Source organism: Protopterus annectens, chromosome 1.part2, assembly GCF_019279795.1.
Source record: "Protopterus annectens isolate FY-2018-M chromosome 1.part2, PAN1.0, whole genome shotgun sequence".
NCBI classification, from domain to species: Eukaryota; Metazoa; Chordata; order Ceratodontiformes; family Protopteridae; genus Protopterus; species Protopterus annectens.
The window spans coordinates 551,788,324-551,807,469 of NC_056727.1; the positions used below are offsets into that span (position 1 = coordinate 551,788,324).

Genomic DNA, 19,146 nt, shown 5'->3' on the forward strand with positions numbered 1-19,146 from the left:
GAATTTGACAGAGGATTTCAGGGTGGATATTCAGCAAAATATCTGGGACAAAAGAAAATACGAGTAATACTGATTTGCTTCAGGGTTCTCCAATGGTAATAGATGAGGGGGGAGACAATAATGTTGTATTTGTGGTAGCAAGGTACTTTTGGCAAGGGAATAAGATGATGCTGGCATATATTTATATTCCATCAAAATTCCTATTACTGAGCTTAAGAATTTTTTTGGAAAAAAAATTGGTGTGTAGTAGGAAATGTAGCTGGGGACTTAAATTTGATTTGCAGTAGTGAAGCTGTATCAGAGTAACCTAGAAGGGAAAATGTAACAAAAGAGAGGGTACATTTCTGAATGTTTGGTTATGGAAGGCATAATTATAGAAGTAGGAACTTTGACATAATTTATATATTATTCCCCAAGGTACAGTAACTGGGCTACACTGGATATAAATTGTTTTATAGGAATATATGCATTTATGCACACATTTTACAAACCTCCAGTAACTATTTCACATCATGCACCAACAAAATCTGAGATAAAAATGCAGGACAATGAAGTACAAATGAGACACTGGTGCTTTCCCACTCGCCTTTAAAAAAAAAAAAAAAAAAAAAAAGAATTTAAGAAATGAGTAGTGGAGATTTGAAAATTTATTAGGGAATATAGAAAGGTCTTCAGAAGTGATAGCTAGTGAAGGGGATAAAATGAAAATGGGAGTTTAAAAATAAGGTAAAAATAAGAGAAGGTCATATGAATAAGAGATATCTGCAAATTATTTAGTGGGTCTGACAAAGGTAAAAGCATTGCAGCATAAGGAAAATCTCACAGAGGAAGAAGAGGAACAACTGCAGAATGCTAAAGAGAAAATGGAGAAGGTGAATAATGTACACGAGTTAAGAAAGATTTCTCATAAGCACCTCTTTTGTTTATTTATTTTTTTTATAACTGCAGAGCACAAAAAACGTTTAGCACAATGACTTGGGCAACAGAAAATAGAAAGGGTTGTTGCCAAAATTAAGGAGCCTAAAACAAGAAAAAATAACCGGAGGTCCTATAGAGGTAGTAAGAGATATTTTGGAATTTTTATGAAAATTTGTGTAAAGTAGAGAAATGTGGAAGTCGAGCACAAATGGAAATATTTATGGAAGACTTAATTGTGGCAAGGTTAGAGATAGATGAGGCTCAATGACCATCCGTTACGACAGGAAGAGATGGGAGAAAAATGTGATGTATAATCAATCTGCAGGAAAATCTCTAGGGAACAAATGGTTTTCCTGTGGAGGTTTGGAATTTAGGAGGGGAAAAAGTGACAAAGCTCTGGAAGATTTTGTTTAACAGTATTCTAAAGAGAGGGGAAGCATCAACATTTTGGAAGAAGTCTATGATGGCTGTATTACCTAAAGACTGTAAAGACCGATCAGATCCAGCTTCATATAGACCCATTTTAGTTTTAAGCCATGACTGTAAAGTGTTTATTTCTACAGTAGATCAAAGAATGGCAATGGATCAGTGTAGTTTTATGAAGGGGGTCAAACATTCAACAACATTAATAGAACAGTGATGATCCATAGAGAAGCAGATTATAAGAAAATACTGCAGTTGTTCATGAGTCATGACGCAGAAAAAACATTCAGCAAAATAAGCTGAGATTTTAAGTAGGACAATGGAAACATTTGCATTCCCTGATTTATAATAAGAGTAATTTGGAGGATCTATGAAGTTGTTGGAGGGAAGAATTATTGTGAGGGTTCCTCAGGGTGTCTTTTCCTTTTGTTATTTCCTTTATATTTAGAGCCATTGACAAAGAAAATAATGGAGTGAGAAATTCAGAGATAAAATTGGTATGATAATCAAGAAAAGTTGAGTTGATTTTCAGATATTATTTTGTATCTTATAAATCCAAAAGAAAAATTAAAAAATCCTATGGTTACCTTTAAGGGCTGTGGGAGCCAGTCACATCTTGGATTAGAAGTATCACTGTGGAACTCTTTTCTTTTGCACAGTTCTAGTTACTGGTGCCATGCTAGCTTCCATGGTGAAGCAAAGGTATTGTTGTCTGTCTGTTAGGGAGCAAGGTTACTTGTTAGAGAATCTTCCATCGGGTTAGGTTTAGTCAAAGACAGAAGCTTGGAGACAATTCATTCTGGATAAGTCCTTTATTCAGTGCAGTTACTCAGATGAGCGCTTTCTAAGATGGTGTTCAACTGAGCTGCAGTTTATCATGAACAATATAAGGCAGGCAGTAATCTTAACTATGCCCCCTGGGCATGCCTCAGTTATGGGAGGGGTCAAGGGGTGTACCCTTTGAGAATTTAGGACTGCCATTTTTTCTTAACCCTTAAGGTGCTGGTATAATGCCCAAAATACTAAAATAACATAAGGAAAATCAGGTCTTGTTTTATTACACTCATCAAACCTAGTAGAATGTGGCATTATTGTTACTTATAAATTGTTAATAAGACTTGAGCAGTATAATATAGTCATTAGTTTTTCAGTTCACCTGGATACTTGAATTGTATGCATATTAAAAAAACACATTTGTCAATATTTCAATTTCAGTAAATCATCAAGTTGTAAAAGCAGCATGTTTTTTTAGTGAAGCCTACAGTAAATGTTAAAAAGCTCTGTTACAGCAGTGCTTCATCAGATCTGCCTGTCTGGATAGGAGGGTGCATTCCAGGGAATGATAGCAAAGCCATCAAGTACTTCAAACCAAAACATTATATTGAAAGTGGACTCTCCTCTCTAGGTTTACGAAAACATTGTATCTGGGCTGTGTTTGCCATGTCCACAAATGTAGCTGTTCAAAGGCCTTGGAACCAAGCTGTGGCAGTGTTTAAATAAATAACTTCTCGTTATTGTTGGTACCTGATGCCAAGACTGAAGCGGGAAGGTTATTGGGCCTGAGAGACTACTTAGGGGAGGGAGAATAAAAAGCAGGACCAGAGATAGGTGGTGGTTAAATGTTGCGGACAAGCATGGGTACAGAAACAAATAATATAAAACCAAGTAAAATGTAGTATGTATAGGAGGTCAGGTATATAGGAGGTGGGGTATAAAGGTAAAGAGAAAAGACAAAACAGTATGAAGTAAGACAATAAAAAGTTGAAAATTAAGCATTAAAAGATTGAATTGCTAATTTATTAGCTTTTGAGTCCATAAATACCGGAGTTCCTGGGAAACAGAATGACAATTGAACTTTAAGCTAATTACCCATTGAGTCCATATCAACCTAAAGTCCTGGGGAACTTGGGGATCCAGAAATGTGATATAGTTCGATGGTGTAAATGATGGTCCAGTTTTCTTAGATTTAGTTTGTAGTTAATAGACGCTGTTATGCTTAGGCCAGGATATTTATTGGCTCGGAGCCTGATTTGCCATTCAGGTTACATTTTTTTCTAGTCTGTAATTGGTTTTGCCTTCATATGGCTCTCCGGTTAGCTGTTCGATAATGAGGAAGGAAAACTTTCTGTGGTCTGTCTTCACTAAAGAGCCCTGTCTGATGTCTGTGTAATGCCTTGCAATGCGAGTTTTAAGTTTGTTGATAGTTTTGCAAAAGATTTCAGTTTCATCTGGGGGACTGTTCCAAAGGTCTTGGTATACTTCAGTAACTGCTCTTGTACAGTAGTTGTGGGGCAAAACAGTGTAAAGAGATTCTACATTAGTGGTGATGAGGATCTCGTTGCCAGTCAAAGGAATGTCCTTGATTTTCTTTTGGAAGACCGAGGCAGATTTTAAAATACTCCCTACAGAGTGCTCTATCAAGCATTTTGGGTGGGCAAGTGGCTGTTACGAAGGAAACAATTCTTTTGAGGTGGAATACAAGATCTGAATTGCCTAGACATAGCAAGCCCTTTTTAAGTTTATTCTGTTGGCTGACAAAAAAGCAATTACTAGAAGATGGAAATCAGTCTAAATCAATTGTATCGGAATAAATTAATATTCTGAAAGAGATAAAAGAAATGGTAGTTGCATCTTCAGAAAAGGGAATGAACAACTTGCATAGAAATAAATGGAAATTGTGGGAACAATATATGCAGAATAATGTGTGGAGGAGGTGTGAGGTTTAAGGGAAGGCAGGAATCGAGCAAATTCTGTAATGTTGGACTGATAGTTATAAAGAAAAAAATAGGCATAGGTTATATAATGTATATAAAATGAAAAAAATGTTAGGGTTTTTCTTTTTTGTTAATTTGTTTGTCGATGCCTTAAGTGAAAATTTAGTAAAGGTGTTTAAAAAAAACAGTAGCTTTTATAGATGTTTATCATCTCATTCCTATTGCCACAGATTTCAGAATTTCTCAGATATTCTGTTTGTGTGGATTACACTCTCGATTTTCTGTAGTCCCCTTTGTGAGCATCCTTCTAGTGGTAAATAAACCATATTGTCTAGTGCTTGTGATAGCCCATTGCAAAAACTATAGGGGGTATTCAAATATTTCCTTATTTAGATGACTTTCTTATCTTTGCAAGTCTTTCTCAGTGTCTTCAGTAAGAAGTCTTCTCTTCAACCTTGGATTCCAGGTCAATATTCAGAAATCATCTGTAATTTCTTCTCATAGGGTAATATTCCTCTGCTTTCTGGATACCGCCATTCAAAAGGCATTTCTTCCTCAAGAAAATAAGGAGAGCTATATCTAGATTTGTTCCTGTGATTTTCCAGTTTGTCAGTGGCTTCACCCGAAGAATATCTGAGAATGATAAAGTTTATAGCATCTGATTCTCATGAGTCCCTTGGCTGGATTACGTAGGGGGAAAATTCAGTTGTTCCTGAAGACAGTGTGATCCCCAGTATCCTTTACCCTCCGACTTTTCTGATGTCTTTAAATCCAGGTCTACCTTTCTCTCTGAATACTTCTGCACAGTTCCTTACAACAGATGCTTCAGATTGTGCATAGGGAGTTATGTCTTTAGGGTAAAAGGAGCAGGGTCTGTAGAACAAGCAAGACTGGCCAAAGCACATAAAAGTGAAAAAGATGTTTGCAGTTATTCATGCTTTCAATTCACTTTATCGTTTGGGGTCTCCAGGTTCTTTGCAAAGTTATAGACAATACCACATTTGTATGAGATATAAACAAGCAGGGGAATGGGGGACCGTACTCTCCTCTCTGTACAGGCTGACAGTGGCAGCTTGCGAAGCAATTCAGTACAAAGCACCACCCATCCTGCAATCCCTCAGAGCAAAACCCCTCACAAATGGAATTGAATGAGATTGTCTTTTAGGAACTGATCCATGTGTGGAGAGGTTCTGTAGCAAATCTGTTTAACTCCTTTCAGAACAGATAAAGAAGTTTTGCTTCACGGTTCCTTACAAACAGACTTGAAAAACAGGTGCCCTTTGGCTGGGATGTTCTTTTATGCATATCCTCAGTTTCCAGTGATTTCTAGGGTCATTCTGGAAATTCAGGACGACTGTCGAAGAATCATTATGACGACTCCCTTCTGGCCCTGGCAACAGTGGTTCTCCCTTCTTGTAGAATTGGCCAAGGATAATTACCACAAGCTTTATCTCAGAATGGCTCTACTCACACAAGACTGGGGTTGTTTGATGAACCTTAATCTGAAACAATTACAACTTTCAAATTGGAAGATTCAACTTGGATACTTTTTAGGGACATTTTCTGAGGAAGTACAGCAGGTGTTAAAGGATGCAAAGAAACCCGCTCCTAGTAAATTATACATTGGCAAATAGGAATTATTTTCTAATTAGTGATGCGCTAAGAACCAGGTCTCTTTCAGGGTTTCTGTACCACTGGTTTTGCATTTGTGAGTTACTCTCCCCTGGCCTTTCTTGCCCCTCTTTCAAGGTTTAGGAACTGATCCCCTTTCAACGCAAGTCTCTTGTTGAGCTTTTCTTGAAAAGGAGTTTGCATTTCTGTTTACCTACAGAAAAGATGGCACCTACTTGCAATCTTAATTTTGTTTTGGAAAAATTAACACTGGCTCCTCCTGAACATGCTAATCTGGTTGATTTAATGTACATAACTTGGAAAATGGTTCTAATCATCTTGCAGATATCAGAGCAATGATTTCCTGAGTTGCACTTTCTTATTGTTGGTTGACCCTATTTGGTGTTCATTAAAGACGGCGTTTCCTTCAGCAAGTCAGACTGAAAAAAGTGGTTATTTCATTGTCTTGATATCTCCTACATTTTAACACTACATTTGGACTCTGTGCAATTTTTTATATTTTTAAATGTAATTCCAGAATCTGCCCACATGGGGTCTGACATCTTGATTTTTTAGTCTAAGTCCAGGTATCCCACAATGCAGTGTTTGGCTTTAAAATATTGCATCATAGCCCCTAAGCTCCTGTCAGTGCATTGACTTGACGTGGTTTCACATATAACCTGCTTTCTTTAGGTTTAAATATCATTTCTTGCTTTTTAATGACTACTTAAAAGACAAACAGGGATAATCACACACAACAGTATTTTCAGCACACAAACTTTATTTCATACTGGGATCTAACAGTCACAGCAGCAAACAGCTCAAATTTGCTACTTTAACAGATATGAAGGGGAGGCGTTAAGGGGGAGGGGGGATGAGTTTAAGGACTACAACCCAGAAATAACAGAAACATGAAAATTGGCTAATTTAGAAAGAAAAAGAAGTAACAGGTGCTGAGAATACTGTTCCTGTGTGATGATCAGGTCTATATCAGTTCAATGAAACAGCACATCGTCGAATACAACAACCTCGAACTTCTAACCACGAAATCTGAAAACATTGAAAGCTCAGAACAGCGAATTTTTTCCCTGGGAAAAAAATCACTGTTCCAAGAAGCACACACACAACACAAGCACACCAAGAAAAACAGCAATTCACACGCACACACTTAAAAAAATCCTACATCTAACCCTACACTAAACTGTACATACTGTACTATCTATCCACTATCCTTAACCCTTAGGTCCGTCACTATCGCACACTCACCTCACACGCGCCCTAACTCACTTACCCTGCCCTAACCCTAACATCCACACAATCGCACACTTACCTGAACCCAACCCGTAACTTTCCATCACGGTGCTGAAAATAGCGAAGCCACAGAAACGGACAACCAAATTCTTTCCCTAAGAAAAAATTTGGCTATCCACAGCTTCGCTATTTTCAGCGTTCGCTGTTTTCGGGTCGATATTAGACCATTCGAAGTATTAACACTTCGATTATCTAATATAGACCCTGATTATCCATATTAGTCTTTAAGGTTTTCCTTTAAGATAAGCTGAAAATATTGCTGATGATCTCCTTCTGGCCCAAACAGCATTGGTTTCCCCTTGTCTTCTGTCTGCCCAGAGCAATCATCACAAGTTACCTAACAGGATGGACTTGCTCACATAGCAAAAGGGCTCTCTCATTCATCTACATCTCCAGACTCTGAATCTAACCTTCTGGATGATGGGTCTTGAATCCATTTTAGGCACCAGTTTTCAGAGAACAGGTTATAGGTATTACAGGAGGCTAGGAAACCTCCAGTTAGAAAACCTTATTTTTTAAACGAAAGAAATGTTTTATATGATGCCTGAAAAATAATTGGGACCATTATCAGTGGGTATTTTGTATCATTCTGTCTTATGTGAGCTGTTTAAATCATGGCTGGCATGTTCTTCATAAAAGCACATCTGTCAGCTGTTTTTGCCTGCTTTCCCTTTGATCCACCCTTCATCTTCATGGTTTGAGGTGAATTAGTTTTTAAAAAGCATGTTTCACCTTAGGCCCCCCAGAAAATTCATCCCTCCTCCTTCGGATCTGAATTACATCTTAGAAAAGTTTACTCTTCCTACTTTTGAGCCTGCTTCCACTGCTTTTCTAACGTGTTTTTTTTTTTTTTTTTCCTTGGAAGACAGTCCTGTTATTTCCCCCTACTTCTTCCAAAAGGATTTCTGAACTGCAAGCTGTCATGGCTTCTCATTTTTTGGAATGTCACTAAGGCAGGGTTTTGCTCATGATTTTAACCCTTCTATGCCTTAGTCAGTAACCTGTATTTGAAGTAGAATAGTAATCTCCCTATCTTTTTTTCCCCTTTATGAAAGACATTTGTATTCCTTTGATGCTTTAAGACAACTGAGATTTTACGTTCACAAAACCAAGTCCTTTAAAAAGTCCGATTATCTTTTCATTTCCTTTCAGGACATAAAGTTGGGTCTTCCTGTTTCCAAGCAAACAATTTCTAAATTCATCTTTCCGCCATTCCTTTTTTTATTCCTTTCATGGTAAAGAGCTTCGGGTTTGGTTAAATCGCTTTTTGCTAGAGCTGTTGCTTTTTCTGTTGTCTTTTTTAAAGATCGAGAATCCAGGTCTGTTGCATATGCTGCTACTTGATCCTCACTACATAACTTTTACAAAGGTGATGCCATTTCTAGGGCTAGAGTAGGATTTGGTTGCTCTAGCTTGCAAGGAATCTTAGATTCTAGCTACATTCCTCTTCCCTGAATACTTAGAAAGCTTTGAGACTCTATTCAGTGGGTAGTAATACTGCAGCACTGGTCCTAGAAAGGAAGTAGTACAGTTGTGTAAGAACACACTATAGCAGTAGATGTCTGACTGATCACTGTTGCAGCATTGCATCTTTCCCTCCCGCTTTCCCATTTGCCTTTTTTTTTAGACTGAGATGGTATCTTTTTTCTCTCTCTTTCTGATAACATGAGGTTTTTTTTGGTGACATCTTGTCTTTATTCGCTTTCTGGCTTTTGGGTCTAAGGCAAAAATGTTCTGAGGTAATTTGTGCCCATTTGTTCATTGTGTAATTTGTACCCTTGGCACTCTTTGGTAATCCATCAGATGTATAGCAGGAGAGGAAGATGCCAAGACTTGGGTGTCTTGTCTAGATGTACAGCTGTCCGTGACAAAATAACTCAATGGTTAGTAATACTGCAACAGTGATGATATCAATCATCATAATAATTTAACCAGGTAGGCCCACAGGACAAAGTCCCTTTTTGTGGTTAACCTGGGAGTGATATCTGGTTAAGTGACTTGCTCAAGGTCACACAGCAGGCAAATGAAGGCTGAGGTAATCAAACTCTGTACCACAGGAACTGCAGCTCACAACCTTAACCCTTTGTACAAACTGCCAGTAATCAATTGGACATCTACTGTTATGGAAAATTATTATGTAACTGTATTTGTTGTGGTATTTGCATATTTTACTGGTCATTGTCCTACAGAATTATAGGAGTCAAAGGGTTCTATTAGACTTCTGAAACATTCTTTAGGCTACAACTTTCCCCATTGACAGAGTCTTCAGGTCTTCCACAATACCAATGCATGTCCCTGGCTGAGCATGAATGTTTCAAACTTTGGCAGCAAGTCCATTCATCTACTTTTCTCAGTGTTTTCTGTCTTTGCCGTCCCTTTCTTGTTTTCTATTCTTCTGCCTAAATTTGAAGTGTGTGCGCTTGCGTGCGCACTTGCTTGTGCGTATGTGCAGTTAACATCACACTTTACTGTCAGTATTTAATTGTTTTCTTTCATTCATTTTCCAGTTGCATTGCTTGCTTCATCCAGTTCATGATCACAAGGAAACTGGAGCCTATCCTAACAGGGAATTAATCATGGATAGGATTTTAGTCTTTGTAGGATGCGTGCGAGTGCGCGCACACACACACACACACACACACACACACACACACACACACACACACACACACACTCACTCACTCACTCGTGGTACATACACAAATTCATTCATCATGTCTTTGGGAGGTGGGAGAGGAAACAGGCGTATCTGGTGAAAATCCAGGTGAACACACGAAAGATGTCATTAACCTCAAAGGCTGTACACAACAATGTACAGAGCTAATTCTGAATGGAGCCACCTACATAGAGACAGAAGACCTAGCAAATTTGCTGGCTGACAAATTCAACTCCAGTTTTAGCCCCTCCCACAAGAAATACCATGGAACATACCAACCCCCCCCCCCGGCCATCACTAGGGAACAAGTTCCAAATGCACACTTCAAGGCCAAGAACATTGCATTGGTGGGTCCTGATAATATCCCAGGATGCATCCTAGATAGCATGAAACGCAATCTATCAGGACTTCTGGCATCACAATTTAACCAGGCTTTGTGCCACATGAATGGAGAACTGCAACAGTCATCCATCTGCATAAGAGTGGGCCTTCGATAGTTCCTGGAAACTGCAAAATGGTTGTACTAGTTCTTTTTTGTATTCTTGTATTCCATAGTCTTGTATGCAAAGCCACGGAAAAGAATCATCATGGAAATGATTAATTATGACATTGGAAACCTCCAGACACTGGATCCAGTCCCTGTTCAGTTTGGTCAAGGGAAGATCATTTCTGCTCATTCTAGTAGACTTCAAGGTCACAAAGCAAAAAATGAGGGTAGAACAGTGCATACTGCCTATTTTGACTTTGCCAAGAGATTTAATACAATGCCCTCACTCAGGCATTGTAAACAAATTTGGGGAGTTAGGTATAAACCCCCTATGTTACATACTAGATTGCTGGCTGGCTCTCTCAAAAAGGAACCAGGAAGTTAGAATAAGTGAGTCCACCTCCAAAAGAAATCTGGTTACTAGTGGAGTCCCACAGGGCTTAGTGCTGGGTTCTCTCCTTTTTGGCATCTACTTTTCAGAAGTCGAGGCCAACTTCAAGGGCCTTTTACTGATCACGTTTGTAGATTATCACAAACTGGGAGTAGTTACAGAATACCCCCAAGACACTAATATCCTCCAGGAAGGTCTAATGCAGACAACTAACTAGTGCCACAGTCACAGATTAAAACTCAGTGCCAAGAAATGCATAATAGTACCCTTTGGGACACACTGCCACCCCAAGAAACTATCTCCTTGTTAACACACCTCTAAGAGTAGACCCAGTATTCCGAGATTTGGGGACATATATAGACAATAATCTGGCTTATACCAACATGTATTGAAGATAATAAAGAAATTCTTCTAGGTTTCTCAACTTATAAGCATGGGCATGGCACCTAGGTCCAAGGAAGTCATTGTTCCACTGTACTCAACCCCTCTTCAGATCCATCACTGAGTACAGTGCCCCATTCAGTGTGTAATTATCGAGGAACATGCAACAGCTGGAATGTCCACAGAGGTTCCTCAAACAAACAAAAAAAAAGAATACTGGGTGTTAACAACATGCCCTATGTGGATCGCCTCGAAGCCCAATCCCTGTACTCGTCTCTTACAGACTGTTGATGGGTGATCTGTGTCTGGCATACAGTACATCCCAGGATCTCACTCTGGACCTCTTGCATATCTGCAAAACAAATATCAGAACTACCTGATCCAGGGACTTAAACCTTGCTTGCAACATAAATAGAACATGAAGAAGGAACAGGTGTGTGTCTCAGAAAACACTGCTTCCCTGGAACAGGCTTCCATCCATGTGAAGCAGAGTTCTTCCATGACCCTATTCAGGTTACCTGGATCAGTGGATGGGAAATCAGAAATTTTCCCTGGTCTGTTACCTATGTCTCTAATGGATAGAGGTGACCTGTAAATGTTTGACCACGTATGTCCTAGCTTACACATACCCCTAAAAATAATCTCTAGAACAGCAAACTTGCTGGCTACATTTGGGATATATGGCTAGGTTTAAAAAGGCCTTTGTGGTTGTTAGCCTAGTATGTAGAAGAGTGTGTGTGTGTGTGTGTGTGTGTGTGTGTGTGTGTGTGTGTGTGTGTGTGTGTGTGTGTGTGTGTGTGTGTGTGTGTGTGGCAAAGAACTGAACTGGAGAATCAAGTACTTTGAGGCAGCAACACTAAGCACTTCACCACTGTTGTATTTTGAGAAGCTTTCATTATGATTTAAGTGCTTTTATTATATGTAGGCATGATTTGTGTACAATGACTAAAATATCAGAAAACAATACCAGACGCTGTGTTTTGGACAGTGTTCAATATCAACAAGGTTCATGTTTGTTGCTGACCGTTATTTATTCTGTTTTAAATGTGGTGCTGCCAGCTTGGTTATTTGAGTGATGACTGGTTGCAAAATACACTGAAAGTTGTGTCCCAAAGTAGTCCTTCTCAGAGCATGGATCCCAAGATTTTTATGCATTTGGGTGCCTGTCAAGTTTTGCTCTTCCAAGAATCCTCCAAGAGCCCATTCTGTCTTTTTTGTTTTGTTTTATCTTGTATTGCTTCTTGTTGAACAATTGAGCTAAAATTGCATGTACGGTTTGTCTGCTTTCTTTTTAAATTATATTTAGGATTGGTAAGTATGGTTGTACTAATTCTTTTTTGTATTCTTGTATTCCATATTCGTTCTTTGTTTAAATGGTTCTATGCCACCACTTCAGTTTTCTAGAGGGATAAAGCTCTGACTACTTCACAACTGACCTGGGTTTGATTAGCAGCTTGGACAATTGACGGAGTGGCAGGGAGGGGGGGAGTGTTCCTTGCAATCTGAGGTGGAAGCTGGAGATGCTGCATCAAGGGGGTGTAGCTTAAGCAGGGCTAAGGGCGGTGAGCATAGCTGAGTTGCAGCAGAAGCTGTGTGATGCGCCATGTAAGATTAGGTTTCCTTTAAAGGCCTAGAAATGCATCCATATTAAAGTAGACGTTTCAGTAACTTTCAGTCAAGAATACTGATAAGAATAAAATGTGCTAACAGAATGTGCAGTACATTAAGTAAAAACAGGCTTGGGAACCAAGGTTAAAGAGGCCTGCAGAAATTTACAGGGCTTTAGTATTATTAGGAGATACTTCAGATACAGTGAGTGAGTTAGTTTGTTTGGAGTGATGAGCAGAAAGTCATTACAGTCCAGTCCACAGAAGTTTGGTACAGACACGTGAGAGTGAGTGGAGAAGTCAGGTCTAATGTCCAGCATTCTAGAATATTAATTATAATATTCAGGAGAAAAGAAATGATTCCGAGTATGAGTGCAGAAGGTATGAACATTACAGTTAAGTCTATTTCAGTTTATCAGCACTCTTACTGGAAACAGTAAGATTTGATTCGGATGTTGTTGACATTTACCTCTATTGCAAATACTAAAACATTCTTAACTGAACTACAGTGTTTGCAGACTTTTATTCTGAAAGGTATAAGAAGATTTAGCACATAAAGTAGAGATTGGCACCTGTTCAGCACATTTCTGGCTAATTAAAAAATAAAGGCATTCATTCCAGTCTCATTCCATTTTCTTCCCAACTATTTCCAGTTTATTCCAGTATTCTGTAGTCCTTTCAGTTCTGACTTGCCATACACCCCCATTGCATGCATGCCCAACATGGGAGGGGAGAGTCATGGGTAGGACATAAAAAACTGGCTGGCAGAACGGTGACTATCCCCATCAAGAATTTGAGAAGTCTTGGGGGTAAACAACAGAACAGCTGGTAGACCCAGCGTGGGTGTGGAGCACTGGATAGGAAGGGTGTAGGATTAAGCATGGGCAAAAAAAGTCTCATGCTGTTTATTCATATGCTTCCATTTAGAGATCATATTTTCTTTCTTTGTTTCACAATCTGTACTGGCCACTAGTAGGTTTTGTTGGTTGCAATATGACTTGTAATTTTTATCATTATCTTTGTGAATGGGTGTGCTTATTCAGGTATCTTGTTTTTTATTTTGCTACGTTAGTGTCAATGTTACAGGAATATTGAACTATAAGGAGCAGATAGTCTGATGTCACATTTGCTTTAAGCATCCTAGGCAGTTCCACATAACCGGTCACTGAGTGCCTTTGTAAATACAGTCTGGCTCTCCTTTGCCTTGCATAATTTATATCCTCTTTTTTTCAGCAAGACATTCTTACCCTTTCTGCTAATTAAAGTGATATAGTTCAGTGCACACAGTCATTGTAATATTTATTACAGGTTCTAGCACTTGGCTATTTTAGTGGACCTATGAAGAGGTAATGCTGGTACCTACTTAAGCAATTTATAGACTGTAACTTTGATTCAGTTGATGGTATATTGTTAGATCCCAGAGGTGGCAGTTTTTATCCAGAATAAAGTATGGAAAGAGATACACCTGCTGCAATTGTGCATGCTGTTTGGCACATGTACATACTAGTTTTGGTGGCATCCTGAAGGAGATAAACTGCTCAGCAAAAATTATTTTATCATGTCTCCCACCTTATCTGTCTAGCTGCACAAATTGGCATAATCAAAAATGTCATAATACACAATTATACTTCATTCTTCACCACAAAAAAATTAAAATTGAAGAAAACAGAATATTCAGATTTGCCCTCGTAGCAGGTCGCAATTGTCATCACTGCATCCTTTTAGAGAAATTACACAGTCTTTCTGTTATCTAGAGAGAGATTTAAATACCCTTGTATATAAAATTCTAACACTTTGCTAGTGTCCACCCATTTAAAAGAGCACTCCAAGTAAGGGACTGAGGCTACTGACTTGGAAGCACCCAATAAAATGCACCCACACTAATTTGACCAAGCTTGAAGCTAACTATTGGATAAAAAGTTTTGTCTGGAATAGGACCTGCCACATAGAACCAAATGTAGTGAATGTTTTAAAGCACGAGTAGAACAAGTCTAAGATGACTTCCCTGCTTAGTTTAGTTGAACCATATTGGTGTCAAGTGGGAATGGAAATCAAACCAGAAGTAGACAAAAATCAGGCAGTAACTGAATGTGCCAAAAAAAAAAGAAAGAATATAATGCAAAGGATCAAATTAAAATGCAAGAAATGTGGAAAATGCATAAATATTCTTGCAAGCACAGAAAATTCCTAAAACAACCTCTTGTCGATCAGGATCTGATGCAGGAATGGTTAAGGAGAGGTGAATTTAAACCAAAAGAGGAAAGATTAATGCTGGCGGCCTGGGATAGTTGACTATGTACTCATTGGTTTACAAAGTCCGTTAAACATGTTGGAGAAACAGACAAATACAGGGTTTGTAAAACAGAATTGGAAACAGTTGCACATCTTGTTGCTGGATGTGATACACTAATGGCAGAAGGCCTGTGTACTGAAAAGCATAATAATGTGGCAAGACTGTTGCACTGGGGATTGTGCAAACATTATAATGTTGAAGTAGCTGAGAGGCATTGAAAACTCGAGTCACAAAGCATTATAGAAAATGATGAAGTTTATATCACATGTGATCACCCTCTCGATCCATATGAAACTAGTAAACAGCAAACGAACCAACAGTGCAACCACAACTAGTAACCAAAAAAAGCACTGTGTAGAGAAAAGTGATACACCGGACAGCTCAGGATTATTGTCAGATAACAATTTAATATAAAACGTCACGAATAACACAAACACGTTTTTCGTCAGAAATTCAGACTTCATCAAAAGGTTTGAAGTCTGAATTTCTGACGAAAGACGTGTTTGTGTTATTCGTGACGTTTTATATTAAATTATCTGACTAATAATCCTGAGCTGTCCGGTGTATCGCTTTTCTCTACACAGTGCTTTTTTTGGTTACTACATGTGATCACCCATTACCAGCAGTTCAAAAAACAGATGCACAAAAAACAGATTTCTTAGTTTACGTAAAGAAGACAGAAGTAGCATTGATCATTGAAATTACCACTCCCAGTGATTAGTGTCTTGCATACAGAGAGAAACAAAGTCATAAGATACAAGGATTTGCAGGTCGAAATGAGGGCAGTGTAAAAAAAAAAGACAGTTCCAGTAGTAGTAGGAGCAACAGTTTTCATTAAATTGAATGTACAGTCGTACTTGGATGTATTACTACTACACGTATGTAACTCAGTGTGAATTGTAGAAGGAGTCCGTTCCGGGCACTTTGTGGATGCTGCAAAGAGCAATTTTGGCAAACATCGAATACTGAAACCATCCTCTTTTCATGAACTTCACTCATACTTTGACTTAGGAATGGGGTCCATTCCCATCACGTTATTAGAAACCCAAAAGATATGGAGAAAGTAAAAAGAGACAAATCAATTACCTAATGTAATAAAAACCTACAGAACATTAGAAACATTCAGAAGAAACCTTAAGCAGTATCTACAGAAGGAATCTAAATGTTCCTGCCACTGGCTAATCAAGGCTACTTAGTTCTAATATCTATGCTCACTGTATACTTATAACTTACTTGAAGACTCATTGAAAGGGCCATAGCACTTGTGTTTTATTTATTGTAAATGTTACTAAACTGTATAATGAACATTATTATGTTACTGTCTTCTAATGTTATTTCTTTTACTTGTATGTATTCTCATTTGACTCTATTCAATGTTTTATCAATGTTAATATGTCTTACTATGTTTTGAGTTGATGTACAAGGTATGTCACTCTATTGTAATTATTACTGTGCATTTCTGAAAAGGGTCAGTAGACCAGCTCATTTAACCAGTAATCAAATTATAAATAAAAATAATTTAAGTAGTATAAGGCCTCAAATGGGAGGACTGCAGTTCCAGTCTGCTCTTTCTGATCCTCTGCACATTTTGCCCTACACCCTAATTTTCATTAACTATACAGCTTTGTTGTAGCCTTTTGCTATTCTACTGTTACATCCACCTGTTGTGTATGTAATGTCCTTGCTATTGTATTGCTTATATTACATTACAGATTACTACATTTATTTATTCTGTACATAAATCTACTCCTGTACCTCTGTTTGCTTCATTTATTATTTAAGCAATAATCCACAATTGTGCATGGATATATCAGGATTTACCCACAGCGGGTATGTTTTGATCACAAGGGTGAAGCCAGAGTGATTAAAGCCAACCATGGGTGAATCCTGATATATTCATGCACAGTCCTGGATTATTGCTATTATGCAATTACATTATTTAAGAATGAAATTGCTTTCCTTTCTTAAGTAATGAATTTGTAATAGGGAACTTCTGTCTACTTCTGCGTTGTCTGTTTTGCACAGTACATCAGTACATAAGTGATGGAAAATACAGAAACTATGTTGCTATTTTTTTTTTTTTTTAAGTATTAAAAATTGGAAATTTACAAGGACAGTATAAAAATATGAGGAAAATCAGGTACATTTGTTTTAGTTTTGTGGACCGTACCTGATTTTTCTAATTTTTTTGCTGTGTCCTCCAAAGCATATACCAATAGAAAAGTCTGTCCGCTCAATGATATGTCAGAAGCTAGATTTTTTCTGTTGGTATATTTTCAGTTAACAATGGGCACACTGGTTGGCCTGTCCAAACATTGTACTCGCTTTTGAATAGGCTAAGCCTTCATTTGGTTATGTTTGATCAGTGCTCTACTCTGGTAAATAAATGTAAAATAAATACAAATAAACATGCAAGATAGGGCCAAGGATCTTTCTGTATCGTTTGTGGATTGGCTTAGCTCTCAGACAAGAAAAGGAAATGGTAGATATTAAGGATTGATTTTGATTAAATGGCATCAGAATTCATATACTGTATACATGTTTTAATGTAACTGAAGATCCTTATTTTAGTCCAAGCTCCTGAAATCTAGTACTGTGAAAACTTGGTCAGGGTAGCATTTTTATATTGTAGTAGCATGTACAGAATTGTCATAACTTCTGTTACCACTTTGCTTTTTCTTTCAGAGCCTCAAATCTGATGAAGAACCTGAGAGCAATAAAGAGCTGCAAAATGAAATGTTTGAAGCACAAGGTAGTGCATTGCTTTACTTTCGACATGAAGTTTTGTGCTGTTTTATACTATATACTTTTGTATACCTCATTGAATGTATGATCATTGTGACCTATGAAGATTGGTTTACCTTTTTTTCTACTAATAGCTCACTTTTGTTTTGACCGTTCCTCTCAAAGATTTCTCATTTTCCAAATACATATGCTGTTTTGTAGCTGCACAGACTAAAGGGAGTTAAACATAAAATATTGTAATTGTTTTGAGATGTTATGTTGTCCTATCTCGCCTTCATTCTTACTTGGATGGGTTCGGAGCCGATCCACTGCTCTGACTTCGGCAAATACACAGCTGGAAGTCTCAAACTTGGCTCGTGGCAGATAGGTATCCGATGATGCAGTGGTGCAACTCTCCAGATCTCGTTTGCCACTTTACGAGGTTGGATGTGCTCTTCTTTGCCGTGGCTAAATTTTTGTCTTTTTCACCTAGCTAGCTTAAAATTTTAGGATTCTTACATTTGTGTTGTTTATATAGAATTAAATAGTTAGATTTAGCATGTAGTTTACTTTCTCTCTCTTTCCGCTGTTGGTTGCTGTTGTTGGGCCGTCATTTTTTTCGCAGGCCTTATTGTATTCCATAGTTTATTGTAGTGGTGTGTTGTTTAGTATAATCTTACAATTTGTTAGTTAGGTCATTTAGCTCATTTAAATTAGAGAGCTAATCGCCCGTTTTAGTTTAAAGGCTAGTAGTACTAGTGTATGCGTCTGTTTGTTATTCCTTGGTATCTTGGTCCATTTAATTTAGAGGTCCTACTGCTCTCCCTTTGTCAGAGTTAGTTAGTTTCTAATTTATATAGTTCCAAGACCACAAACTATGAATGCTTGTTGCTGGAAATAAAGCAGTTTGAGTCCAATCCGTTAAAAACACAGGTTTAATCCTTGAACAAAATCTAAGATGCAATCCAGTAAGCGTATAACCGCTTTCATTTTAAGACTTTTAAAATTTCATCAGATACAATGTATAACAGATGTCAAGCCATTTAGGTAAACTTAATGAATCGTGACTTTTTCAAAATCCTGAAATTTAAAGTAACATTTCCCCTATTTGATACGTCCCTTATATATGTGTACACTAACCATTCTATTCATTTATTACATAAATAATGCATACTATTTATACTGTTTTAAAATATTAGTTCATGTAAGTTTCATAAATACATTCCATATATACAAATAATTAAATACTTTTCATTTAATAAACTACTGTAAATTTTCCTAAAAAATTATTTCATCTTTCCCAAGCTTTTAGTTTCAGGATGGGTGCTATGCTGACATGGTCATTTAATCCTGGATATCTGTATGCTTCTAGTTGCAGTTGCCATTTTAATTCATGTTGTTCCAGAATTACTGTCCAGAGGCCCTCCCCCCTTTTTTCTTTCTCCACTCTTTCTAAAATACTAAATTTAAAATTGTGGTCAGGGTGTTCATTTAAATGTCTAAACAATGCATTTGTAGTTCTTTCTTTTTTAATTTCATATAGATGTTTGTAAATGTGATTACGGAGTTACTTCTCCGTTTTTCCGATATAAAATCCTTCACATCCCTGACATTTTGCAACATAAATTAT

General features: G+C 37.7%; 1 protein-coding gene across 1 annotated transcript in view; it reads left to right on the top strand.

Annotated features, from left to right (window-relative positions):
• Positions 1 to 19,146, top strand: part of NINL (ninein like) — a 1,970,063-nt gene that overhangs the window by 468,612 nt on the left and 1,482,305 nt on the right. The window contains exon 5 of the mRNA XM_044057633.1: positions 17,478 to 17,544. Within this exon, the coding sequence (XP_043913568.1) occupies positions 17,478 to 17,544 (67 nt within the window). The remainder of the gene's footprint in view (positions 1 to 17,477; positions 17,545 to 19,146) is intronic.